Source organism: Oncorhynchus mykiss, chromosome 28 (genome assembly GCF_013265735.2).
Source record: "Oncorhynchus mykiss isolate Arlee chromosome 28, USDA_OmykA_1.1, whole genome shotgun sequence".
In the NCBI taxonomy this organism is placed as follows: Eukaryota; Metazoa; Chordata; class Actinopteri; order Salmoniformes; family Salmonidae; genus Oncorhynchus; species Oncorhynchus mykiss.
In genome coordinates this window covers 41,705,147-41,733,097 of record NC_048592.1, presented here as the reverse complement: position 1 = coordinate 41,733,097, position 27,951 = coordinate 41,705,147, and the positions used below count along the sequence as shown (strand labels likewise).

Here is a 27,951-nt window from a genome sequence, read left to right as displayed (position 1 = left end):
AGAGGGAGAGATCAGAAAAGGGGAGAGACAGAGAGGGAGAGATCAGAAAAGGGGAGAGACAGAGAGGGAGAGATCAGAAAAGGGGAGAGACAGAGAGGGAGAGATCAGAAAAGGGGAGAGACAGAGGGAGAGATCAGAAAAGGGGAGAGACAGAGAGGGAGAGATCAGAAAAGGGGAGAGACAGAGAGGGAGAGATCAGAAAAGGGGAGAGGTGGAGGGAGAGATCAGAAAAGGGGAGAGACAGAGGGAGAGATCAGAAAAGGGGAGAGACAGAGAGGGAGATATCAGAAAAGGGGAGAGACAGAGAGGGAGAGATCAGAAAAGGGGAGAGACAGAGGGAGAGATCAGAAAAGGGGAGAGACAGAGGGAGAGATCAGAAAAGGGGAGAGACGGAGGGAGAGATCAGAAAAGGGGAGAGACAGAGGGAGAGATCAGAAAAGGGGAGAGATGGAGGGAGAGATCAGAAAAGGGGAGAGACGGAGGGAGAGATCAGAAAAGGGGAGAGACAGAGAGGGAGAGATCAGAAAAGGGGAGAGACGGAGAGGGAGAGATCAGAAAAGGGGAGAGACGGAGGGAGAGATCAGAAAAGGAGAGAGACGGAGAGGGAGATCAGAAAAGGGGAGAGACAGAGAGGGAGAGATCAGAAAAGGGGAGAGACGGAGGGAGAGATCAGAAAAGGGGAGAGACGGAGAGGGAGAGATCAGAAAAGGGGAGAGACAGAGAGGGAGAGATCAGAAAAGGGGAGAGACAGAGGGAGAGATCAGAAAAGGGGAGAGACAGAGAGGGAGAGATCAGAAAAGGGGAGAGGTGGAGGGAGAGATCAGAAAAGGGGAGAGACAGAGGGAGAGATCAGAAAAGGGGAGAGACAGAGAGGGAGAGATCAGAAAAGGGGAGAGACAGAGAGGGAGAGATCAGAAAAGGGGAGAGAGAGAGGGAGAGATCAGAAAAGGGGAGAGGTGGAGGGAGAGATCAGAAAAGGGGAGAGACAGAGGGAGAGATCAGAAAAGGGGAGAGACAGAGAGGGAGATATCAGAAAAGGGGAGAGACAGAGAGGGAGAGATCAGAAAAGGGGAGAGACGGAGAGGGAGAGATCAGAAAAGGGGAGAGACAGAGAGGGAGAGATCAGAAAAGGGGAGAGACAGAGAGGGAGAGATCAGAAAAGGGGAGAGACGGAGAGTGTGAGTCCATAGTGTCCATTAGACACCTAGTCCTCCTGGCAGGTCTCATCCAAATGGAAACCTATTCCCTCCTGACACTACCCTGGGACACTACCCTGGGACACTACCCTGGGACACTACCCAGGGACATAGGGAATACGGTATCATTCGGTCTACCTCCCCCCGGCGTACTCCAGGCGGTCTACCCCCCCCCGGCGTACTCCAGGCGGTCTACCCCCCCAGGCGTACTCCAGGCGGTCTACCCCCCCAGGCGTACTCCAGGCGGTCTACCCCCCCAGGCGTACTCCAGGCGGTCTACCCCCCCAGGCGTACTCCAGGCGGTCTACCCCCCCAGGCGTACTCCAGGCGGTCTACCCCCCCAGGCGTACTCCAGGCGGTCTACCCCCCCAGGTGTACTCCAGGCGGTCTACCCCCCCAGGCGTACTCCAGGCGGTCTACCCCCCCAGGCGTACTCCAGGCGGTCTACCCCCCCAGGCGTACTCCAGGCGGTCTACCCCCCCAGGCGTACTCCAGGCGGTCTACCCCCCCAGGCGTACTCCAGGCGGTTTACCCCCCCAGGCGTACTCCAGGCGGTCTACCCCCCCAGGCGTACTCCAGGCGGTCTACCCCCCCAGGTGTACTCCAGGCGGTCTACCCCCCCAGGTGTACTCCAGGCGGTCTACCCCCCAGGTGTACTCCAGGCGGTCTACCCCCCAGGTGTACTCCAGGCGGTCTACCCCCCAGGTGTACTCCAGGCGGTCTACCCCCCAGGTGTACTCCAGGCGGTCTACCCCCCAGGTGTACTCCAGGCGGTCTACCCCCCAGGTGTACTCCAGGCGGTCTACCCCCCAGGTGTACTCCAGGCGGTCTACCCCCCAGGTGTACTCCAGGCGGTCTACTTGTGCTCCTTGGTGGGGGCGAAGTACAGCTCCATGGGCTTGTTCACCTTCCAGTACTTCTCACTGACAAGCTCCAGAGAAAAAGACCCGTTCAGCACCTAGAGGACCGACAGAGAGCATTGACTGATTTATTGTCTTTCAGGAAGACATTCTTTCCACACTTTATTAGTTGCATTATATACACAAGCTCACCTGGGTGACCAGTGATTAGACGCAACACTAGGCTAAAGGTCACCTGGGTGACCAGTGATTAGACGCAACACTAGGCTAAAGGTCACCTGGGTGACCAGTGATTAGACGCAACACTAGGCTAAAGGTCACCTGGGTGACCAGTGATTAGACGCAACACTAGGCTAAAGCTCACTTGGGTGACCAGTGATTAGACGCAACACTAGGCTAAAGCTCACCTGGGTGACCAGTGATTAGACGCAACACTAGGCTAAAGGTCACCTGGGTGACCAGTGATTAGACGCAACACTAGGCTAAAGGTCACCTGGGTGACAACTAGTGTGTGTGCCTATTTGAAATTCGTCTTGTGACCGTCTAATTAGTATAGCATCGTATAGAATTAGCATAACATTGAATTAGTACAGTATATAATTAGCATAGTATAGAATAAAAGCATAGCATTAGTATAGTATAGAATTAGTATAGAATTAGCATAGTACAGAATTAGTATAGCACATAATTAGTATAGTATTAGTTTAGAATTAGCATAGCATAGCTTTAGCATAGCATTAGCACAGTATAGTATTCGTAGATTATATAATTAGTATAGTATTAATATCGAATTAGCATAGTATAAAATTATAGCATAGAATTTGTACAGAATTAGTATAGTATAGAATTAGCACAGCGGAGTATCAGTAGAGTATTAGTATAGTATATAATTAGTATAGCATTAGAATATAATTAGTATAGTATAGAATTAGCACAGCATTGTATTGTTAGAGGGTTAGTATAGTATATAATTAGTATAGTATAGAATTACCATAGCATAGTATTAGTGGAGTATTAGTATAGAATTAGTACCGTATTAGTATAGCATTAGAATATAATTAGTATAGCACTAGTACAGTATAAAATTAGTATGGTACATGTATAGTATTAGTATAGCAAAGAATTATTATAGTATAGAGTTAGTATAGTGTTAGTAGTGCTGGTGTAGTATAGAATTTGCATAGAATTAGTACTAGTATAGTATGAGCGTAGATTTAGCATAGTATTAGCATCGTATTAGCATAGTGTTAGTGTGGCATCGCATGGTATTAGTATAGTATTGGTATAGTATGGAAATTGTATAGTATTTGTGTAGTAGTACACAGTAGTACATAGCAGTAGTATAGTATGAGTTTAGTATCATATTAGTATAGTAAAGTATTCATATGGTATTAGTATAGCATAAGTATAATATTAGTATAGTATTGGTATTAGTATAGTATAAGTGTAGTATAGCATAGCACTAGTATAGTGGCCATATAGTATAGTATTAGCGTAGTATAGTATCAGTGTAGTATAGTATGTATTTGTGTGGTATAGCATAGCATATTATGGTGTTAGTGCAGTATAGCATAGTATAGTATTAGCATAGTACTGTATAGTCTAGCATTTGTGTAGTATAGCATCGTGTAGTATTAGTATAGTATTAGTGTGGTGTAGTATGGTATGGTATAGTATTAATGTAGTTTTAGTATAATATTGGTATTAGTATGGTATTAGAATAGTATCAGTGCAGCATTAGTATAGTGTTAGTGTAGTATTAGTATAGCACTGGTACAGTATTGGTATAGCGTGGTATAGTATTAGCATACTACTAGAATAGTACTTGTACATTATTAGTACAGTATAAGTATCAGTACAGTATTAGTTTAGAATAGCAGTAGCATAGTATTAGTATAAGTATAGTGATATCATGGTATTCGTATAGTATTAGCACAGTTCTAGTATAGAATATTATTAGTAGTAGCATAAGTATGGTATTAGCATAGTACTAGTATAGTACAAGTATAGTATTAGGATAGTCGAGGTATAGTATTAGCATGGTATTAGTATAGTAAGCATGGTATTAGTATGGTATTAGCATAGCATTAGTATAGTATTAGCATAGAATAGTATTAGCACAGTATTAGCATGGTATAAGTATAGTATTAGTATGGTATAGTATTAGCATAGTTTAAGTATAGTATTAGAATGGTATAGTATTAACATAGTTTAAGTATAGTATTAGTATGGTATAGTATTAGCATAGTTTAAGTATAGTATTAGTATGGTACAGTATTAGCATAGTATACGTATAGTATTAGTTTTAGTACAGTATTAGTATAGTATAATTATAGTATTAGTATGGTATATTATTAGCATAGTATAAGTATAGTATTAGCATGGTATAGTATTAGTACAGTATAAGTATAGTATTAGCATGGCATAGTATTAGTACAGTATAAGTATAGTATTAGTATGGTATAGTATTAGCATAGTATTAGTATAGAATAGTATTATCACAGTATTAGCATAGTATAAGTATAGTATTAGTATGGTATAGCATTAGTATAGTATTAGTATGGTATAGTATTCGCATAGTATTAGTATGGTACAGTATTAGCATAGTATGAGTATAGAATAGTATTAGCACAGTATTAGTATAGTATTAGCACAGTATAAGTATAGTATTAGCATGGTACAGTATTAGTATAAGTATAGTATTAGTATGGTATAGTATTAGTATACGTATAGTATTGGTATGGTATAGTATTAGTACAGTATTATCATAGTTTAAGTATAGTATAGTATTAGTACAGTATCAGCATAGTATAAGTATAGTATTAGTATGGTATAGTATTAGTATGGTATTAGTATTAGCATAGTATTAGTATGGCATAGTATTAGCATGGTACAAGCATAGTATTAGTATGGCATAGTATTGGTATGGTATAGTATTAGTATAGTATAAGTATAGTATTAGCATGGTATAGTATTAGCAAAGCATTAGTATAGTATTAGCATAGAATAGTATTAGCATACTATACGTATAGTATTAGTATGGTATAGTATTAGCGTAGTATAAGTATAGTATTAGTATGGTATAGTATTAGCATAGTATTAGTATGGCATAGTATTAGCATAGTATAGGTACAGTATTAGTATGGCATATTATTAGCATAGTATAAGTATGGTATAGTATTAGCATGGTATAGTACTAGTATAGTATTAGCATTGTATAGTATTAGCATAGTATAAGTATAGTATTTGTATGGTATAGTATTAGTATAGTATAAGTATAGTATTAGCATGGTATAGTATTAGCAAAGCATTAGTATAGTATTAGCATAGAATAGTATTAGCATAGTATTAGCATACTATAAGTATAGTATTAGTACGGTATAGTATTAGCATAGCATTAGTATAGTATTAGCATAGAATAGTATTAGTACAGTATTAGCATAGAATAGTATTAGTACAGTATTAGCATAGTATAAGTATAGTATTAGTATGGTACAGTATTAGCATAGTTCAAGTATAGTATTAGTATGGTACAGTATTAGCATAGTATAAGTACAGTATTAGCATAGTATAAGTATAGTATTAGTATGGTATAAGCATAGTATAAGTATAGTATTAGTATGGTATAGTATTAGCATAGCATTAGTATAGTATCAGCATAGAATAGTATTAGCAGTATTAGCATAGTATTAGTATGGCATAGTATTAGCATAGCATTAGTACAGTATTAGCATAGAATAGTATTAGTACAGTATTAGCATAGAATAGTATTCGTACAGTATTAGAATAGCATAAGTATGGTATAGTATTAGCATAGTTTAAGTATAGTATTAGTATGATATAGTATTAGCATAGTATTAGTATAGTATAAGTATAGTAAAGTATTAGTGTATAGTATAAGCATAGTTTTCTGCCCGTTCCCAAAATCGTTTGGCTATTTGGCGTGCGTAAAGTTAGCCGCTAAAGCTTGGACTGCCAGAAGGCCTAAAATAAAGAACAACCTCCATGTAGCCTATAGACATTAATTGCAAAATAATTATTTATGGTCTGAAGGTATTGTTTTCTCGTCATTGTAGTAGTAGTAATATATCGTATCATTACCCATGAACTGGCCGTTGGCTGTAGGGATATAAATGGTGTATTGTCGTAGTATTTGTAGTAATATATTGTATCATTACCGTGAACTGGCCGTTGGCTGTAGGGATATAAATGGTGTATTGTTTCTCTGAGGCAGCGTCTACATTGACAGGGCTGGCCTCTCCGTTCTTCCTCAGTTCCTCCAGAGCCAGACGCACAGCCAGGTACTTAGACAGGTGGTCCACTGTGGCGTTACCCGACGTCTTGATGTACCTGGGAACAAACTCAACACTACCACACACAGAGTTGCATTAGTAGCCTTATGATGAAACTGGGCACTAACTCAATAGCACAACACATTACCTGAGGCCTAGAAAGATATACACACACATACACTTTCACTATCGAAACTTTCCCCATATAAACATCCACAAGTAGTCGCACTGTTTTTCAGATAGGATTCAAATACACAGGCCTACGCAGATTAGAAGACACAGGCCTACGCAGATTAGAAGACCCGGGCCTACGCAGATTAGAAGACCCAGGCCTACGCAGATTAGAAGACCCAGGCCTACGCAGATTAGAAGACCCAGGCCTACGCAGATTAGAAGACCCAGGCCTACGCAGATTAGAAGACCCAGGCCTACGCAGATTAGAAGACCCAGGCCTACGCAGATTAGAAGACCCGGGCCTACGCAGATTAGAAGACCCAGGCCTACGCAGATTAGAAGACCCGGGCCTACGCAGATTAGAAGACCCGGGCCTACGCAGATTAGAAGACCCAGGCCTACGCAGATTAGAAGACCCAGGCCTACGCAGATTAGAAGAGACAGGCCTACGCAGATTAGAAGACCCAGGCCTACGCAGATTAGAAGACCCAGGCCTACGCAGATTAGAAGACACAGGCCTACGCAGATTGGAAGACCCAGGCCTACGCAGATTAGAAGACCCAGGCCTACGCAGATTAGAAGACCTAGGCCTACGCAGATTAGAAGACCTAGGCCTACGCAGATTAGAAGACCCGGGCCTACGCAGATTAGAAGACCCGGGCCTACGCAGATTATAACACCCGGGCCTACGCAGATTAGAAGACCCGGGCCTACGCAGATTATAACACCCGGGCCTACGCAGATTATAACACCCGGGCCTACGCAGATTATAACACCCGGGCCTACGCAGATTATAACACCCGGGCCTACGCAGATTATAACACCCGGGCCTACGCAGATTATAACACCCGGGCCTACGCAGATTAGAAGACCCAGGCCTACGCAGATTAGAAGACCCGGGCCTACGCAGATTATAACACCCGGGCCTACGCAGATTATAACACCCGGGCCTACGCAGATTATAACACCCGGGCCTACGCAGATTAGAAGACCCAGGCCTACGCAGATTAGAAGACCCAGGCCTACGCAGATTATAACACCTGGGCCTACGCAGATTATAACACCCGGGCCTACGCAGATTATAACACCCGGGCCTACGCAGATTATAACACCCGGGCCTACGCAGATTATAACACCCGGGCCTACGCAGATTATAACACCCGGGCCTACGCAGATTAGAAGACCAACACTACTTCAGTCATTCTAAATATGTAAAGGTGCACTAAACAGAAATCGCTCTGCCAATAATTGGTTGCTAAAAATTCTAATAGTTAATCTCATTTCAGTTTGTAGCATCTAAACTGCTGTGAAATATCTTTTCCATAAGCTAAAATATTGCATTTTCAGCAGTTTGAAGCTGGTGTACAAAATCGAAAATAACAGACAAAATACAAAATTTAACGAGAAGCATAGAAATAGAGCACATAGAACACATCTACCGCTTCTCAGACTTGCTTTCATTGAGACTTTTGGTCGCCCAAAAATGTACATAATGCAGATTCTGCACCTGGAACAAACCACCTATCCTGTATCCCACTCAGCCTCAGAGACCCACCTGGTCTGCACGGTGTCCTCCTTGTCCATGAGCGTAGGATGAGGACAGAACACCAGTTCTATCTCGCTGGCTCCGTCCATGGCCACGTCCCCTCCCCCTCCGTTCTCTGTAGCGTTGTCCATGTCCAGACCAGAGTCATCTGACGTCTTGGTACGCTTGATGCTTGGCCCCGCCTCCTGCTTTGATTGAGAGGATTATTTTAATTGGGGGGGGGGGGGGGAGATGCGCTGAACACAACCCAGGGCATAAAATGTTAAAGTGATGAGATGCTTTAACGAGGAAAGACACACTGACTGGATATCCTGCTGTTATATTCCTGGTGTCATTTACTCAACCAAATGGACATTTGTATGCATTTACAGCCCCACGTTACAACAAAACATCTATACCCCCCGCTTCACAAAGGAAGAGATCTGAAATGGAAAATGAAAAGTATATAACACGCAACATATACACAATACATGACTATTACCCTGCACGCTGCCCATGTCATATACACAATACATTACTTTTACCCATCCCATATACACAATACATGACTATTACCCTGCACGCTGCCCATGTCATATACACAATACATTACTTTTACCCATCCCATATACACAATACATTACTATTACCCTGCACATTACCCATCCCATATACACAATACATTACTATTACCCTGCACATTACCCATCCCATATACACAATACATTACTATTACCCTGCACATTACCCATCCCATATACACAATACATTACTATTACCCATCCCATATTCACAATACATTACTAACACCCTGCACATTACCCATCCCATATTCACAATACATTACTAACACCCTGCACATTACCCATCCCATATACACAATACATTACTATTACCCTGCACGCTGCCCATCCCATGTATACAATACATTACTATTACCCTGCACATTACCCATCCCATATACACAATACATTACTATTACCCTGCACATTACCCATCCCATATACACAATACATTACTATTACCCATCCCATATACACAATACATTACTATTACCCTGCACATTACCCATCCCATATACACAATACATTACTAACACCCTGCACATTACCCATCCCATATACACAATACATTACTATTACCCTGCACATTACCCATCCCATATACACAATACATTACTATTACCCATCCCATATTCACAATACATTACTAACACCCTGCACATTACCCATCCCATATACACAATACATTACTATTACCCCGCACATTACCCATCCCATATACACAATACATTACTATTACCCTGCACATTACCCATCCCATATACACAATACATTACTATTACCCATCCCATATTCACAATACATTACTAACACCCTGCACATTACCCATCCCATATACACAATACATTACTATTACCCATCCCATATTCACAATACATTACTAACACCCTGCACATTACCCATCCCATATACACAATACATTACTATTACCCTGCACGCTGCCCATGTCATAGACATTGTACACGTCTCATACAGACACATACATCCTACCCTTACACATTCTGTCAGTGGCCTGCTAACACAACTCCGCTTCACTGTTTGGGTATTTGATAGACATTGGAATATGATTGTACGAATCCAGTCAGGTTTTCAATCAATCCTGGTTGGAGGAATCCATATTGCCTGCTTTTTCCTGATACCAGGAATTTTCCAACCAGGATTTCAGATAAACCTGGGAATTCTGGGGACGTTACTGGCATTCTGCAACCCTACATGGGAATGTATTGTTTATTTCCTTTAACCTTTATTTAACTAGGCACGTCAGTTAAGAACAAATTCTTATTTACAATGACGGCCTACTGGGAAACAGTGGGTTAACTGCCTTGTTCAGGGGCAGAACGACTGGGGCAGATGAAGGAATGAAGGAGTGCTCATACCTGGTTGGAGTGGACGGAGGCATTGCTGCAGTGGGAGGAGTCACCATTGTCCTCCGCCCCGCTGCCGTTTTCCAGCTGGTGCTTCTTCCCTCGCTGCAGCCTGCAGTGACACCCAGTGGTGGGAGGAGGTCAGATTTAAATTCCATTTTATAAAGTAACATTCAATTTGACCATAGTTCTAGAAACATGTTTTAAATCATAGGGTAAGTTGTTCTGACCTTTGTGAGAAGACACCTAAATGGGAAAATGTTATTCCAATGAGATTAGCAGTGTAGTCACTGGTGGTGGTGGTGTATCTTGAGGCCCTCCTCGATGCTGTGGGTTAAGGGTTAGGGGTCAGGAGTTAAAGGTCAGAAGTCAGAGTACAGTACCTGTTCTTGGCTTGTATCTTGAGGCCCTCCTCGATGCTGTGGGACAGGGCCTGCTGGTTGTTGTGTTTGGAGATGCGGGCCAGAACCCTCTCCTGGTGGGCCTCGTACTCATCTCTGCTGGGGTAGATCTTACTGATGAGGGCATCAAAGTTAGGGTCCGGCCGCAGGGACCGCTTAGACACCAGCTTCTTCCTGCACGTAGGGCATTCCTTGTTGCTAGGGGGAACAGACAGACAGAGGTTAGAACTTCACCTGAGGTAATGATGTCCTGTGTCCTAAAGTGATCAGCAGTTGATCATGACGTTTGATATGGTTAGTAGACATAGACAACTGCAATACACCACAACTGGGATAGTCAACAGTAGCATGTGGTGGTGGTGGTGGTGTCAACAGTAGCATGTGGTGGTGGTGTCAACAGTAGCATGTGGTGGTGGTGTTGTTGTGTCAACAGTAGCATGTGGTGGTGGTGGTGTTGTGTCAACAGTAGCATGTGGTGGTGGTGTTGTGTCAACAGTAGCATGTGGTGGTGGTGTCAACAGTAGCATGTGGTGGTGGTGTCAACAGTAGCATGTGGTGGTGGTGTCAACAGTAGCATGTGGTGGTGGTGTCAACAGTAGCATGTGGTGGTGGTGTCAACAGTAGCATGTGGTGGTGGTGTCAACAGTAGCATGTGGTGGTGGTGTCAACAGTAGCATGTGGTGGTGGTGTCAACAGTAGCATGTGGTGGTGGTGTCAACAGTAGCATGTGGTGGTGGTGTCAACAGTAGCATGTGGTGGTGGTGGTGTTGTGTCAACAGTAGCATGTGGTGGTGGTGGTGTTGTGTCAACAGTAGCATGTGGTGGTGGTGGTGTTGTGTCAACAGTAGCATGTGGTGGTGGTGGTGGTGTGTCAACAGTAGCATGTGGTGGTGGTGTCAACAGCAGCATGTGGTGGTGGTGGTGATGTTGTGTCAACAGTAGCATGTGGTGGTGGTGATGTTGTGTCAACAGTAGCATGTGGTGGTGGTGGTGGTGTGTCAACAGTAGCATGTGGTGGTGGTGGTGTTGTGTCAACAGTAGCATGTGGTGGTGGTGGTGATGTGTCAACAGTAGCATGTGGTGGTGGTGATGTTGTGTCAACAGTAGCATGTGGTGGTGGTTGTGGTGTGTCAACAGTAGCATGTGGTGGTGGTGGTGTTGTGTCAACAGTAGCATGTGGTGGTGGTGGTGGTGTGTCAACAGTAGCATGTGGTGGTGGTGGTGTTGTGTCAACAGTAGCATGTGGTGGTGGTGGTGTTGTGTCAACAGTAGCATGTGGTGGTGGTGGTGTTGTGTCAACAGTAGCATGTGGTGGTGGTGTCAACAGCAGCATGTGGTGGTGGTGTCAACAGTAGAATGTGGTGGTGGTGTCAACAGTAGCATGTGGTGGTGGTGGTGGTGTGTCAACAGTAGCATGTGGTGGTGGTGGTGTGTCAACAGTAGTATGTGGTGGTGGTGTTGTGTCAACAGTAGCATGTGGTGGTGGTGGTGGTGTCAACAGTAGCATGTGGTGGTGGTGGTGTGTCAACAGTAGCATGTGGTGGTGGTGGTGTGTCAACAGTAGCATGTGGTGGTGGTGGTGTGTCAACAGTAGCATGTGGTGGTGGTGTCAACAGTAGCATGTGGTGGTGGTGGTGTGTCAACAGTAGCATGTGGTGGTGGTGTCAACAGTAGCATGTGGTGGTGGTGTTGTGTCAACAGTAGCATGTGGTGGTGGTGTCAACAGTAGCATGTGGTGGAGGTGTTGTGTCAACAGTAGCATGTGGTGGTGGTGGTGGTGTGTCAACAGTAGCATGTGGTGGTGGTGTTGTGTCAACAGTAGAATGTGGTGGTGGTGTTGTGTCAACAGTAGCATGTGGTGGTGGTGTCAACAGTAGCATGTGGTGGTGGTGTCAACAGTAGCATGTGGTGGTGGTGTGTCAACAGTAGCATGTGGTGGTGGTGTGTCAACAGTAGCATGTGGTGGTGGTGGGTCAACAGTAGCATGTGGTGGTGGTGTTGTGTCAACAGTAGCATGTGGTGGTGGGTCAACAGTAGCATTTGGTGGTGGTGGTGTTGTGTCAACAGTAGCATGTGGTGGTGGTGTCAACAGTAGCATGTGGTGGTGGTGTTGTGTCAAAAGTAGCATGTGGTGGTGGTGTCAACAGTAGCATGTGGTGGTGGTGGTAGTGTTGTGTCAACAGTAGCAAGTGGTGGTGGTGGTGGTGTTGTGTCAACAGTAGCATGTGGTGGTGGTGGTGTTGTGTCAACAGTAGCATGTGGTGGTGGTGGTGTTGTGTCAACAGTAGCATGTGGTGGTGGTGGTGTTGTGTCAACAGTAGCATGTGGTGGTGGTGGTGGTGGTGTCAACAGTAGCATGTGGTGTTGTGTCAACAGTAGCATGTGGTGGTGGTGGTGTTGTGTCAACAGTAGCATGTGGTGGTGGTGGTGTTGTGTCAACAGTAGCATGTGGTGGTGGTGGTGTTGTGTCAACAGTAGCATGTGGTGGTGGTGATGTTGTGTCAACAGTAGCATGTGGTGGTGGTGATGTTGTGTCAACAGTAGCATGTGGTGGTGGTGGTGGTGTGTCAACAGTAGCATGTGGTGGTGGTGGTGTTGTGTCAACAGTAGCATGTGGTGGTGGTGGTGTTGTGTCAACAGTAGCATGTGGTGGTGGTGGTGTTGTGTCAACAGTAGCATGTGGTGGTGGTGTTGTGTCAACAGTAGCATGTGGTGGTGGTGTCAACAGCAGCATGTGGTGGTGGTGTCAACAGTAGCATGTGGTGGTGGTGTCAACAGTAGCATGTGGTGGTGGTGGTGGTGTGTCAACAGTAGCATGTGGTGGTGGTGGTGTGTCAACAGTAGTATGTGGTGGTGGTGTTGTGTCAACAGTAGCATGTGGCGGTGGTGGTGGTGTCAACAGTAGCATGTGGTGGTGGTGGTGTGTCAACAGTAGCATGTGGTGGTGGTGTCAACAGTAGCATGTGGTGGTGGTGTTGTGTCAACAGTAGCATGTGGTGGTGGTGTCAACAGTAGCATGTGGTGGAGGTGTTGTGTCAACAGTAGCATGTGGTGGTGGTGGTGGTGTGTCAACAGTAGCATGTGGTGGTGGTGTTGTGTCAACAGTAGAATGTGGTGGTGGTGTTGTGTCAACAGTAGCATGTGGTGGTGGTGTCAACAGTAGCATGTGGTGGTGGTGTGTCAACAGTAGCATATGGTGGTGGTGGGTCAACAGTAGCATGTGGTGGTGGTGGTGTTGTGTCAACAGTAGCATGTGGTGGTGGTGTTGTGGTGTCAACAGTAGCATGTGGTGGTGGTGGTGTTGTGTCAACAGTAGCATGTGGTGGTGGTGGTGTTGTGTCAACAGTAGCATGTGGTGGTGGTGGTGTTGTGTCAACAGTAGCATGTGGTGGTGGTGGTGTTGTGTCAACAGTAGCATGTGGTGGTGGTGTCAACAGTAGCATGTGGTGGTGGTGTCAACAGTAGCATGTGGTGGAGGTGTTGTGTCAACAGTAGCATGTGGTGGTGGTGGTGGTGTCAACAGTAGCATGTGGTGGTGGTGGTGGTGTGTCAACAGTAGCATGTGGTGGTGGTGGTGGTGTGTCAACAGTAGCATGTGGTGGTGGTGGTGGTGTGTCAACAGTAGCATGTGGTGGTGGTGGTGTTGTGTCAACAGTAGCATGTGGTGGTGGTGTTGTGTCAACAGTAGCATGTGGTGGTGGTGTTGGTGTGTCAACAGTAGCATGTGGTGGTGGTGTGTCAACAGTAGCATGTGGTGGTGGTGGTGGTGTGTCAACAGTAGCATGTGGTGGTGGTGGTGGTGTGTCAACAGTAGCATGTTGTGGTGGTGGTGGTGTCAACAGTAGCATGTGGTGGTGGTGGTGGTGTCAACAGTAGCATGTGGTGGTGGTGGTGGTGTGTCAACAGTAGCATGTGGTGGTGGTGGTGGTGTGTCAACAGTAGCATGTGGTGGTGGTGGTGGTGGTGTGTCAACAGTAGCATGTGGTGGTGGTGGTGTTGTGTCAACAGTAGCATGTGGTGGTGGTGTTGTGTCAACAGTAGCATGTGGTGGTGGTGTTGGTGTGTCAACAGTAGCATGTGGTGGTGGTGTGTCAACAGTAGCATGTGGTGGTGGTGGTGGTGTGTCAACAGTAGCATGTGGTGGTGGTGGTGGTGTGTCAACAGTAGCATGTTGTGGTGGTGGTGGTGTCAACAGTAGCATGTGGTGGTGGTGGTGTTGTGTCAACAGTAGCATGTGGTGGTGGTGGTGTTGTGTCAACAGTAGCATGTGGTGGTGGTGGTGTTGTGTCAACAGTAGCATGTGGTGGTGGTGGTGTTGTGTCAACAGTAGCATGTGGTGGTGGTGGTGTTGTGTCAACAGTAGCATGTGGTGGTGGTGGTGTTGTGTCAACAGTAGCATGTGGTGGTGGTGGTGTTGTGTCAACAGTAGCATGTGGTGGTGGTGGTGGTGTGTCAACAGTAGCTTGTGGTGGTGGTGGTGTTGTGTCAACAGTAGCATGTGGTGGTGGTGGTGTTGTGTCAACAGTAGCATGTGGTGGTGGTGTTGTGTCAACAGTAGCATGTGGTGGTGGTGTTGTGTCAACTGTAGCATGTGGTGGTGGTGTTGTGTCAACAGTAGCATGTGGTGGAAGTGGTGTGTCAAAAGTAGCATGTGGTGGTGGTGTTGTGTCAACAGTAGCATGTGGTGGTGGTGTCAACAGTAGCATGTGGTGGTGGTGTTGTGTGAACAGTAGCATGTGGTGGTGGTGGTGGTGTCAACAGTAGCATGTGGTGGTGGTGGTGGTGTCAACAGTAGCATGTGGTGGTGGTGGTGGTGGTGTCAACAGTAGCATGTGGTGGTGGTGGTGTCAACAGTAGCATGTGGTGGTGGTGGTGTCAACAGTAGCATGTGGTGGTGGTGGTGTCAACAGTAGCATGTGGTGGTGGTGGTGTTGTGTCAACAGTAGCATGTGGTGGTGGTGGTGGTGTCAACAGTAGCATGTGGTGGTGGTGTCAACAGTAGCATGTGGTGGTGGTGTCAACAGTAGCATGTGGTGGTGGTGGTGGTGTCAACAGTAGCATGTGGTGGTGGTGGTGGTGTCAACAGTAGCATGTGGTGGTGGTGTTGTGTCAACAGTAGCATGTGGTGGTGGTGTTGTGTCAACAGTAGCATGTGGTGGTGGTGTTGTGTCAACAGTAGCATGTGGTGGTGGTGTTGTGTCAACAGTAGCATGTGGTGGTGGTGGTGTGTCAACAGTAGCATGTGGTGGTGGTGGTGTGTCAACAGTAGCATGTGGTGGTGGTGGTGTGTCAACAGTAGCATGTGGTGGTGGTGGTGGTGTCAACAGTAGCATGTGGTGGTGGTGGTGGTGTCAACAGTAGCATGTGGTGGTGGTGTCAACAGTAGCATGTGGTGGTGGTGTCAACAGTAGCATGTGGTGGTGGTGTCAACAGTAGCATGTGGTGGTGGTGGTGGTGTCAACAGTAGCATGTGGTGGTGGTGGTAGTGTTGTGTCAACAGTAGCAAGTGGTGGTGGTGGTGGTGTTGTGTCAACAGTAGCATGTGGTGGTGGTGGTGTTGTGTCAACAGTAGCATGTGGTGGTGGTGGTGTTGTGTCAACAGTAGCATGTGGTGGTGGTGGTGTTGTGTCAACAGTAGCATGTGGTGGTGGTGGTGTTGTGTCAACAGTAGCATGTGGTGGTGGTGGTGGTGGTGTCAACAGTAGCATGTGGTGTTGTGTCAACAGTAGCATGTGGTGGTGGTGGTGTTGTGTCAACAGTAGCATGTGGTGGTGGTGGTGTTGTGTCAACAGTAGCATGTGGTGGTGGTGGTGTTGTGTCAACAGTAGCATGTGGTGGTGGTGATGTTGTGTCAACAGTAGCATGTGGTGGTGGTGATGTTGTGTCAACAGTAGCATGTGGTGGTGGTGGTGGTGTGTCAACAGTAGCATGTGGTGGTGGTGGTGTTGTGTCAACAGTAGCATGTGGTGGTGGTGGTGTTGTGTCAACAGTAGCATGTGGTGGTGGTGGTGTTGTGTCAACAGTAGCATGTGGTGGTGGTGTTGTGTCAACAGTAGCATGTGGTGGTGGTGTCAACAGCAGCATGTGGTGGTGGTGTTGTGTCAACAGTAGCATGTGGTGGTGGTGTCAACAGCAGCATGTGGTGGTGGTGTCAACAGTAGCATGTGGTGGTGGTGTCAACAGTAGCATGTGGTGGTGGTGGTGGTGTGTCAACAGTAGCATGTGGTGGTGTGTCAACAGTAGCATGTGGCGGTGGTGGTGGTGTCAACAGTAGCATGTGGTGGTGGTGGTGTGTCAACAGTAGCATGTGGTGGTGGTGTCAACAGTAGCATGTGGTGGTGGTGTTGTGTCAACAGTAGCATGTGGTGGTGGTGTCAACAGTAGCATGTGGTGGAGGTGTTGTGTCAACAGTAGCATGTGGTGGTGGTGGTGGTGTGTCAACAGTAGCATGTGGTGGTGGTGTTGTGTCAACAGTAGAATGTGGTGGTGGTGTTGTGTCAACAGTAGCATGTGGTGGTGGTGTCAACAGTAGCATGTGGTGTTGTGTCAACAGTAGCATGTGGTGGTGGTGGTGTTGTGTCAACAGTAGCATGTGGTGGTGGTGGTGTTGTGTCAACAGTAGCATGTGGTGGTGGTGGTGTTGTGTCAACAGTAGCATGTGGTGGTGGTGGTGTTGTGTCAACAGTAGCATGTGGTGGTGGTGGTGGTGTGTCAACAGTAGCTTGTGGTGGTGGTGGTGTTGTGTCAACAGTAGCTTGTGGTGGTGGTGGTGTTGTGTCAACAGTAGCATGTGGTGGTGGTGTTGTGTCAACAGTAGCATGTGGTGGTGGTGTTGTGTCAACTGTAGCATGTGGTGGTGGTGTTGTGTCAACAGTAGCATGTGGTGGTAGTGGTGTGTCAACAGTAGCATGTGGTGGTGGTGTTGTGTCAACAGTAGCATGTGGTGGTGGTGTCAACAGTAGCATGTGGTGGTGGTGTTGTGTCAACAGTAGCATGTGGTGGTGGTGGTGTGTCAACAGTAGCATGTGGTGGTGGTGGTGGTGTCAACAGTAGCATGTGGTGGTGGTGGTGGTGGTGTCAACAGTAGCATGTGGTGGTGGTGGTGTCAACAGTAGCATGTGGTGGTGGTGGTGTTGTGTCAACAGTAGCATGTGGTGGTGGTGGTGGTGTTGTGTCAACAGTAGCATGTGGTGGTGGTGGTGGTGGTGGTGTCAACAGTAGCATGTGGTGGTGGTGTCAACAGTAGCATGTGGTGGTGGTGTCAACAGTAGCATGTGGTGGTGGTGGTGGTGTCAACAGTAGCATGTGGTGGTGGTGGTGGTGTCAACAGTAGCATGTGGTGGTGGTGTTGTGTCAACAGTAGCATGTGGTGGTGGTGTTGTGTCAACAGTAGCATGTGGTGGTGGTGGTGGTGTCAACAGTAGCATGTGGTGGTGGTGGTGTGTCAACAGTAGCATGTGGTGGTGGTGGTGTCAACAGTAGCATGTGGTGGTGGTGGTGTGTCAACAGTAGCATGTGTGGTGGTGGTGGTGTCAACAGTAGCATGTGGTGGTGGTGAGGGGTAGACTACACAACATAATCATAACATACCCTGATCTGAGGGCAGTGATGATGGGTAGGTATGGATACTTTAGGGTAGGTTACTTTAGGGTAGGTTACTTTAGGGTGGGTGAGGTTACTTTAGGGTGGGTGAGGTTACTTTAGGGTGGGTGAGGTTACTTTAGGGTAGGTGTGGTTACTTTAGGGTAGGTTACTTTAAGGTAGGTTACTTTAGGGTAGGTTACTTTAGTGTAGGGGTACATACCCTGATCGGAGGGTGGTGATGATGGGTAGGTATGGTAACTTTAGGGTAGTTCTGGTTACTTTAGGGTAGGTTACTTTAGGGTAGGTTAGGGTAGGGGTACATACCCTGATCGGAGGGTGGTGATGATGGGTAGGTATGGTTACTTTAGGGTAGGTTACTTTAGGGTAGGGGTACATACCCTGATCGGAGGGCGGTGATGATGGGTAGGTATGGTTACTTTAGGGTAGGGGTACGTACCCTGATCGGAGGGCGGTGATGATGGGTAGGGTAGGTATGGTTACTTTAGGGTAGGTTAGGGTAGGGGTACATACCCTGATCGGAGGGTGGTGATGATGGGTAGGTATGGTTACTTTAGGGTAGGTTACTTTAGGGTAGGGGTACATACCCTGATCGGAGGGCGGTGATGATGGGTAGGATAGGTTACTTTAGGGTAGGTTACTTTAGGGTAGGGGTACATACCCTGATCGGAGGGCGGTGATGATGGGTAGGATAGGTTACTTTAGGGTAGGTTGGGGTAGGGGGTACATACCCTGATCGGAGGGCGTTGATGGGTAGGGTAGGTTACTTTAGGGTAGGGGTACATACCCTGATCGGAGGGCGTTGATGATGGATAGGGTAGGTTACTTTAGGGTAGGGGTACATACCCTGATCGGAGGGCGTTGATGATGGATAGGGTAGGTTACTTTAGGGTAGGGGTACAAACCCTGATCGGAGGGCGGTGATGATGCAGTCGGCACAGAAACGGTGCAGACATTCCTTGGTTGTCATGGTGTTCTTCAGCATATCCAGACAGATGGGACACATCAGCTCACTGTGGAGGCTCCTGGGAGACACGGCTATCTCCAGCCCATCTGTGATAGCCTCCTACAGGGGACAAACAGACCATGACAGACGGGACACATCAGCTCACTGTGGAGGCTTCTGGGAGACACGGCTATTTCCAGCCCATCTGTGATGGCCTCCTACAGGGGACAAACAGAATACGACCCTGCTACAGGGAACAAACAGACCACGACCCTGCTACAGGGAACAAACAGACCACGACCCTGCTACAGGGAACAAACAGACCACGACCCTGCTACAGGGAACAAACAGACCACGACCCTCCTACAGGGAACAAACTGACCAAGACCCTGCTACAGGGAACAAACAGACCAAGACCCTGCTACAGGGAACAAACAGACCAAGACCCTGCTACAGGGAACAAACAGACCAAGACCCTGCTACAGGGAACAAACAGACCAAGACCCTGCTACAGGGAACAAACACCCCATGACCCTCCTACAGGGAACAAACAGACCACGACCCTCCTACAGGGAACAAACAGACCACGACCCTCCTACAGGGAACAAACAGACCACGACTCTGCTACAGGGAACAAACAGACCACGACCCTCCTAGAGGGAACAAAGAGACTACAGTGCATTGCGAAAGTATTTGGCCCCCTTGAACTTTGCGACCTTTTGCCACATTTCAGGCTTCAAACATAAAGATATAAAAAGTGGGACACAATCATGAAGTGGAACGACATTTATTGGATATTTCAAACTTTTTTAACAAATCAAAAACTGAAAAATTGGGCGTGCAAAATTATTCAGCCCCTTTACTTTCAGTGCAGCAAACTCTCCAGAGGCTCAGTGAGGATCTCTGAATGATCCAATGTTGACCTAAATGACTAATGATGATAAATACAATCCACCTGTGTGTAATCAAGTCTCTGTATATATGCACCTTCACTGTGATAGTCTCAGAGGTCCGTTAAAAGCGCAGAGAGCATCATGAAGAACAAGGAACACACCAGGCAGGTCCGAGATACTATTGTGAAGAAGTTTAAAGCCGGATTTGGATACAAAAATATTTCCCAAGCTTTAAACATCCCAAGGAGCACTGTGCAACTGATAATATTGAAATGGAAGGAGTATCAGACCACTGCAAATCTACCAAGACCTGGCCGTCCCTCTAAACTTTCAGCTCATACAAGGAGAAGACTGATCAGAGATGCAGCCAAGAGGCCCATGATCACTCTGGATGAACTGCAGAGATCTACAGCTGAGGTGGGAGACTCTGTCCATAGGACAACAATTAGTTGTATATTGCACAAATCTGGCCTTTATGGAAGAGTGGCAAGAAGAAAGCCATTTCTCAAAGATATCCATAAAAAGTGTTGTTTAAAGTTTGCCACAAGCCACCTGGGAGACACACCAAACATGTGGAAGAAGGTGCTCTGGTCAGATGAAACCAAAATTGAACTTTTTGGCAACAATGCAAAACGTTATGTTGGGCGTAAAAGCAACACAGCTCATCACCCTGAACACACCATCCCCACTGTCAAACATGGTGGTGGCAGCATCATGGTTTGGGCCTGCTTTTCTTCAGCAGGGACAGGGAAGATGGTTAAAATTGATGGGAAGATGGATGGAGCCAAATACAGGACCATTCTGGAAGAAAACCTGATGGAGTCTGCAAAAGACCTGAGACTGGGATGGAGATTTGTCTTCCAACAAGACAATGATCCAAAACATAAAGCAAAATCTACAATGGAATGGTTCAAAAATAAACATATCCAGGTGTTAGAATGGCCAAGTCAAAGTCCAGACCTGAATCCAATCGAGAATCTGTGGAAAGAACTGAAAACTGCTGTTCACAAATGCTCTCCATCCAACCTCACTGAGCTCGAGCTGTTTTGCAAGGAGGAATGGAAAAAAATGTCAGTCTCTCGATGTGCAAAACTGATAGACATACCCCAAGCGACTTACAGCTGTAATCGCAGCAAAAGGTGGCGCTACAAAGTATTAACTTAAGGGGGCTGAATAATTTTGCACGCCCAATTTTTCAGTTTTTGATTTGTTAAATATCCAATAAATGTCGTTCCACTTCATGATTGTGTCCCACTTGTTGTTGATTCTTCACAAAAAAATACAGTTTTATATCTTTATGTTTGAAGCCTGAAATGTGGCAAAAGGTCGCAAAGTTCAAGGGGGCTGAATACTTTCGCAAGGCACTGTACGACCCTGCTATACAGGGAACAAACAGACCCCGACCCTCCTACAGGGAACGAAGAGACCCCGACCCTGCTACAGGGAACGAAGAGACCCCGACCCTGCTACAGGGAACGAAGAGACCCCGACCCTGCTACAGGGAACGAAGAGACCCCGACCCTGCTACAGGGAACGAAGAGACCACGACCCTGCTACAGGGAACGAAGAGACCACGACCCTGCTACAGGGAACGAAGAGACCCCGACCCGGCTACAGGGAACGAAGAGACCCCGACCCTGCTACAGGGAACGAAGAGACCACGACCCTGCTACAGGGAACAAAGAGACCACGACCCTGCTACAGGGAACAAAGAGACCACGACCCTGCTACAGGGAACAAAGAGACCACGACCCTGCTACAGGGAACAAAGAGACCACGACCCTGCTACAGGGAACAAAGAGACCCCGACCCCCCTACAGGGAACAAAGAGACCACGACCCTGCTACAGGGAACAAAGAGACCCCGACCCCCCTACAGGGAACAAAGAGACCACAACCCTGCTACAGGGAACAAAGAGACCACGACCCTGCTACAGGGAACAAAGAGACCACGACCCTGCTACAGGGAACAAAGAGACCACGACCCTGCTACAGGGAACAAAGAGACCCCGACCCCCCTACAGGGAACAAACGTATTACCGCCCCCAGCCCTACCGCTGATTAGACCGTATTACCACCCTACCGCTGATTAGACCGTATTACCACCCTACCGCTGGTTAGACAGTATTACCACCCTACCGCTGGTTAGACCGTATTACCACCCTACCGCTGATTAGACCGTATTACCACCCTACCGCTGGTTAGACAGTATTACCACCCTACCACTGATTAGACCGTATTACCGCCCTACCACTGATTAGACCGTATTACCACCCTACCACTGATTAGACCGTATTACCACCCTACCACTGATTAGACTGTATTACCACCCTACCGCTGGTTAGACCGTATTACCGCCCTACCGCTGGTTAGACAGTATTACCACCCTACCACTGATTAGACAGTATTACCACCCTACCGCTGGTTAGACCGTATTACCACCCTACCGCTGGTTAGACCGTATTACCACCATACCACTGATTAGACAGTATTACCACCCTACCGCTGGTTAGACCGTATTACCACCCTACCACTGATTAGACAGTATTACCACCCTACCGCTGGTTAGACAGTATTACCACCCTACCACTGATTAGACCGTATTACCACCCTACCGCTGGTTAGACCGTATTACCACCCTACCGCTGATTAGACCGTATTACCACCCTACCGCTGGTTAGACCGTATTACCACCCTACCGCTGGTTAGACCGTATTACCACCCTACCGCTGATTAGACCGTATTACCACCCTACCGCTGATTAGACAGTATTACCACCCTACCGCTGGTTAGACCGTATTACCACCCTACCGCTGATTAGACAGTATTACCACCCTACCGCTGATTAGACAGTAATACCACCCTACCGCTGGTTAGACAGTATTACCACCCTACCGCTGGTTAGACCGTATTACCACCATACCGCTGATTAGACCGTATTACCACCCTACCGCTGGTTAGACCGTATTACCACCCTACCGCTGGTTAGACAGTATTACCACCCTACCACTGATTAGACCGTATTACCACCCTACCGCTGGTTAGACAGTATTACCACCCTACCACTGATTAGACCGTATTACCACCCTACCGCTGGTTAGACAGTATTACCACCCTACCGCTGGTTAGACCGTATTACCACCCTACTGCTGGTTAGACCGTATTACCACCCTACCGCTGGTTAGACCGTATTACCACCCTACCGCTGGTTAGACCGTATTACCACCCTACCGCTGGTTAGACAGTATTACCACCCTACCGCTGGTTAGACCGTATTACCACCCTACCGCTGGTTAGACAGTATTACCACCCTACCACTGGTTAGACCGTATTACCGCCCTACCACTGGTTAGACCGTATTACCACCCTACCGCTGGTTAGACAGTATTACCACCCTACCGCTGGTTAGACCGTATTACCACCCTACCGCTGATTAGACCGTATTACCACCCTACCGCTGGTTAGACCGTATTACCACCCTACCGCTGGTTAGACCGTATTACCACCCTACCGCTGGTTAGACCGTATTACCACCCTACCACTGGTTAGACCGTATTACCACCCTACCGCTGGTTAGACCGTATTACCACCCTACCACTGGTTAGACCGTATTACCACCCTACCGCTGGTTAGACCGTATTACCACCCTACCGCTGGTTAGACCGTATTACCACCCTACCGCTGGTTAGACAGTATTACCACCCTACCGCTGGTTAGACCGTATTACCACCCTACCGCTGGTTAGACAGTATTACCACCCTACCGCTGGTTAGACCGTATTACCACCCTACCGCTGGTTAGACCGTATTACCACCCTACCGCTGATTAGACCGTATTACCACCCTACCGCTGGTTAGACCGTATTACCGCCCTACCGCTGGTTAGACCGTATTACCACCCTACCACTGGTTAGACCGTATTACCACCCTACCGCTGGTTAGACCGTATTACCACCCTACCGCTGGTTAGACCGTATTACCACCCTACCACTGATTAGACCGTATTACCACCCTACCGCTGGTTAGACCGTATTACCGCCCGACCGATGATTAGACCGTATTACCGCCCTACCGCTGATTAGACTGTATTACCGCCCTACCGCTGATTAGACCGTATTACCACCCTACCGCTGGTTAGACCGTATTACCACCCTACCGCTGGTTAGACGGTATTACCACCCTACCGCTGATTAGACCGTATTACCGCCCCAGGCCTACCGATGGTTAGACCGTATTACCGCCCCAGGCCTACCTCGGGAAGTATCCAGACCCATTGACTTGTTCCACATTGTTACATTTTGTTAGACACATTTAGTTAGAGTAACAGCCTTATTCTAAAATTGATTAAATTGCACCCCCCCCTGCATCACTCTATACACAATAACCCATAATGACAAAGAAAAAACAGGTTATTAGAAAAAAAATGTGCAAACGTATTAAAGATTTATAAACTGAAATAACATTTATATAAGTATTCAGACCCTTTACTGAGTACTTTGTTGAAGCATCTTTGGCAGTGATTACAGTCTCGGTCTTCTTTGGTACGACGCGACAAGCTTGGTACACCTGTATTCGGGGAGTTTCTCTGCAGATCCACTCAAGCTCTGTCAGGTTGGATCGGGAGCGTCGCTATTTTCAGGTCTCTCCAGAGATGTTCGATTGGGTTCAGGTCCGGGCCCTGACTGGGCCACTCAAAATCATTCAGAAACTAGTCCCGAAGCCACTCCTGCGTTGTCTTGGATGTGTGCTTAGGGTCGTTGACCTGTTAGAAGGTGAACCTTCGCCCCAGTCTGAGCGCATTGGAGCAGGTTTTCATCAAGGATCTCTCTGTACATTGCTCTGTTCATCTTTCCCTCGATCCTGACTAGTCTCCCAGTCCCTGCCTCTGAAAAACACACCCACAGCATGATGCTGCCACCACCATGCTTCACCGGAGGGAAGGTGCCAGGTTTCCTACAGATGTGACGCGTGACATTCAGGGCAAAGAGTTCAATCTTGGTTTCAACAGACCAGAGAATCTTGTATCTCATGGTCAGAGTCCTTTAGGTGCCTTTTGGCAAACTCCAAGTGGACTGTCATGTGCCTTTTACTGAAGAGTGGCTTCCGTCTGGCCACTTTACCATGAATGCCTGGTTGGTGGAGTGCTGCAGAGATGGGAGAATCTTCCACAAGGACAACCATCTCCACAGAGAAACTCTTGGTCACCTCGGGTTCTTGGTCACCTCCCTGACAACGGCCCTTCTATTGCTCTGTTTAGCCGGGTAGACAGCTATAGGAAGAGTCTTGGTGGCTCCAAACTTCTTCCATTTAAGAATGATGGAGGCCGCTGTGTTCTTGGGAACCTTCAATGCTGCAGACATTTTTTTTGGTACCCTTCCCCAGACACAATCCTGTCTCGGAGCACTATGGACAATTCCTTCAACCTCATGGCTTGGTTTTTGCTCTGACATGCACTGTCAACTGTGGGACCTTATGTGTGCCTTTTCCAAATCATGCCCAATCAATTGAACTTACCACAGGTGGACTCCAAGTTGTAGAAACATCAAGGATCATCAATGGAAACAGGATGCATCTGAGCTCAATTTCGAGTCTCAAAGTAAAGGGTTTGATACATAGTATCTCTTTTTTTTATTTTGAATACTTAGCAAAAATGTCTAAAAAACAGTTGTTGCTTTGTCATTATGGGGTATTGTGATGTCATTATGGGGTATTGTGATGTCATTATGGGGTATTGTGATGTCATTATGGGGTATTGTGGGTAGATTGATGAGGGACGTAAAAAATGTATATACATTTTATAATAGGGCTGTAACATAACTAAATGTGGAAAAAGTCAAGGGGTCTGAATACTTTCCGAATGCACTGTATGAACCCTGATCTGTGACAAACTCTCACATCTACATTATGAACTTTAGTTTAAAGTTCATAACTACCTGTGGAATCCTCTGTAGCTCATACAGACTGAGGTGTTACATTAAATGTGGTCCCTACCTGTGGAGTCCTCTGTAGCTCATACAGACTGAGGTGTTACATTAAATGTGGTCCCTACCTGTGGAATCCTCTGTAACTCATACAGACTGAGGTGTTACATTAAATGTGGTCCCTACCTGTGGAGTCCTCTGTAGCTCATACAGACTGAGGTGTTACATTAAATGTGGTCCCTACCTGTGGAGTCCTCTGTAGCTCATACAGACTGAGGTGTTACATTAAATGTGGTCCCTACCTGTGGAATCCTCTGTAACTCATACAGACTGAGGTGTTACATTAAATGTGGTCCCTACCTGTGGAATCCTCTGTAGCTCATACAGACTGAGGTGTTACATTAAATGTGGTCCCTACCTGTGGAGTCCTCTGTAACTCATACAGACTGAGGTGTTAACATTAAATGTGGTCCCTACCCGTGGAGTCCTCTGTAACTCATACAGACTGAGGTGTTACATTAAATGTGGTCCCTACCTGTGGAGTCCTCTGTAACTCATACAGACTGAGGTGTTACATTAAATGTGGTCCCTACCTGTGGAGTCCTCTGTAACTCATACAGACTGAGTTCCCAGGTCTTACTGAGGGGTTGCACCCCGTTCGTCTGCACTGTCTGCGTCATAGTCCCAATCTGGAATTAAAAAAAACATTATCATAATTAAAATGGATCAAAAACACATCCGTCTCTCTCTCTCTCTCCCCGTCCCTCTTACAGACGCTTACTTTTGGTCAGCACTGTTTAACTAAATGTTTTGATTTCATGTGCAGAAAAGAGAAACAGAGAAGCCAGATAAGATAGGTAAATTAGATCATCCGGGGACTGGAAAACAAAAATAACTTAAACATTGCAGTGATGTCAAATCCCTGTTTTGTTGCAGATGCAAAGTTTGATAACAGAATGACGGAACCAACAGCATAAACTCTCATTATTTATGTTACCAAACATTGGATCTGCACTGTTCGTGAAATGTGATTTTGTTAAATTTTCTGTGGAAATTTTTAAAAAGAGGTCAATGTACAATGAGTTGTGCTTAGGCTTTGGCTTAAATTTGCCATCATTGGTTTGAGTTTGACATACCCTTTTAAAGAGAAAAATCTGAGTCTCAGCATCACTCTGTTACCATGGAATTTCCCTTCGACAGCATCTGGTTTGACAGTTAGCTAGGATTCATATCTATATATATCCATATATATATTTATTTTTTTGCCTCCAAAAGCATATTAAATTAGCTAGCAACCCGGAGTACAATCATACCAATGAATACTTTAATCTATTTTGGGAGGCAACGGTCTTAAAAATGAATGTATTTTATATATCCAGTTGTATGTCCCAGACAGTGGAACATTACAATATTAGCTTGCTAGCACAGCATTAGCACAGCATTAGCACAGCATTAGCACAGCATTAGCAGAGCTAGCAGAGCATTAGCAGAGCATTAGCAGAGCTAGCAGAGCATTAGCACAGCATTAGCAGAGCATTAGCAGAGCATTAGCAGAGCTAGCAGAGCATTAGCACAGCATTAGCAGAGCTAGCAGAGCATTAGCAGAGCATTAGCAGAGCTAGCAGAGCATTAGCACAGCATTAGCAGAGCATTAGCAGAGCATTTGTCTTTGTGTTGAATTATAGCTGCTAACGTTACAGATGTGCGCATACAGAATCGCCTGGATAAAAAGCTACTATATAGCCCTGAACTTTTGATTTTTGTTTTACTTCTAATCATATCTATGCATAATGCCTATGCGCAACAAGATATGTTGTTTTATGTATATTATTCTGCACTCTCACTAGAACCCCCCCCCCCCCCCAACATAAAGACAGGTTATCCGGCTAACTAAAGGTTAGCTACAGTAGCTACAACGGAGCCTCACCACCAATCAACGATGCACTGATATACGATCTATTCTTCAGATGTACCATTAGCTAATTCACCCGTTTTATCGTTACTGTGGTCGTCTAGCTATGAAGCTGAAAAAAAACAATCAAATATCACCGAAACGTGTTTTGTTTATGTACTTACATGCTGTGTTGTGGATACAGACTATGCAGCCAGCGCGTTCCCGTTCTGGCGATTTCAATATGGCGGATGTTTTTGCCTTCGCAGTGGGTTTCGGGAAATGTAGGCAAACTGGCCAACAAAAAATAATCATAAAATTTGCC

The 27,951-nt window shown here is 46.4% G+C and overlaps 1 protein-coding gene across 2 annotated transcripts; it reads right to left on the bottom strand.

Moving 5' to 3' along the window:
- Positions 1-1,796: 1,796 nt before the first annotated feature.
- LOC110508264 (E3 ubiquitin-protein ligase RING2) lies at positions 1,797-27,951 on the bottom strand. 2 transcript variants are annotated; one of them, XM_036966723.1, is made up of 8 exons: positions 27,812-27,951; positions 26,329-26,424; positions 18,883-19,043; positions 10,358-10,573; positions 9,987-10,086; positions 8,078-8,253; positions 6,235-6,424; positions 1,797-2,154 (listed from the first exon to the last, which is right to left on the bottom strand). In XM_036966723.1, exons 2-8 carry the CDS (start codon positions 26,413-26,415, stop codon positions 2,053-2,055), a joined length of 1,032 nt encoding a protein of 343 aa, XP_036822618.1. In that variant the 5' UTR covers positions 26,416-26,424; positions 27,812-27,951; the 3' UTR covers positions 1,797-2,052. The 2 variants fall into 2 exon arrangements, with proteins under 2 accessions (XP_036822618.1, XP_036822617.1); XM_036966722.1 differs by having other exon boundaries at positions 1,798-2,154; positions 8,078-8,256; positions 27,812-27,950.

Coding starts and splice junctions, on each gene's coding strand:
- LOC110508264 (XM_036966722.1), bottom strand. CDS start 26,415: ATGACGCAGACAGTGCAGACGAACGGGGTGCAACCCCTCAGTAAGACC. Junction 10,087..10,357: donor AAGATACAAGCCAAGAACAG/GTACTGTACTCT, acceptor GTGTCACTGCAG/GCTGCAGCGAGGGAAGAAGC. Junction 8,257..9,986: donor CCTCCGTCCACTCCAACCAG/GTATGAGCACTC, acceptor TCTCAATCAAAG/CAGGAGGCGGGGCCAAGCAT.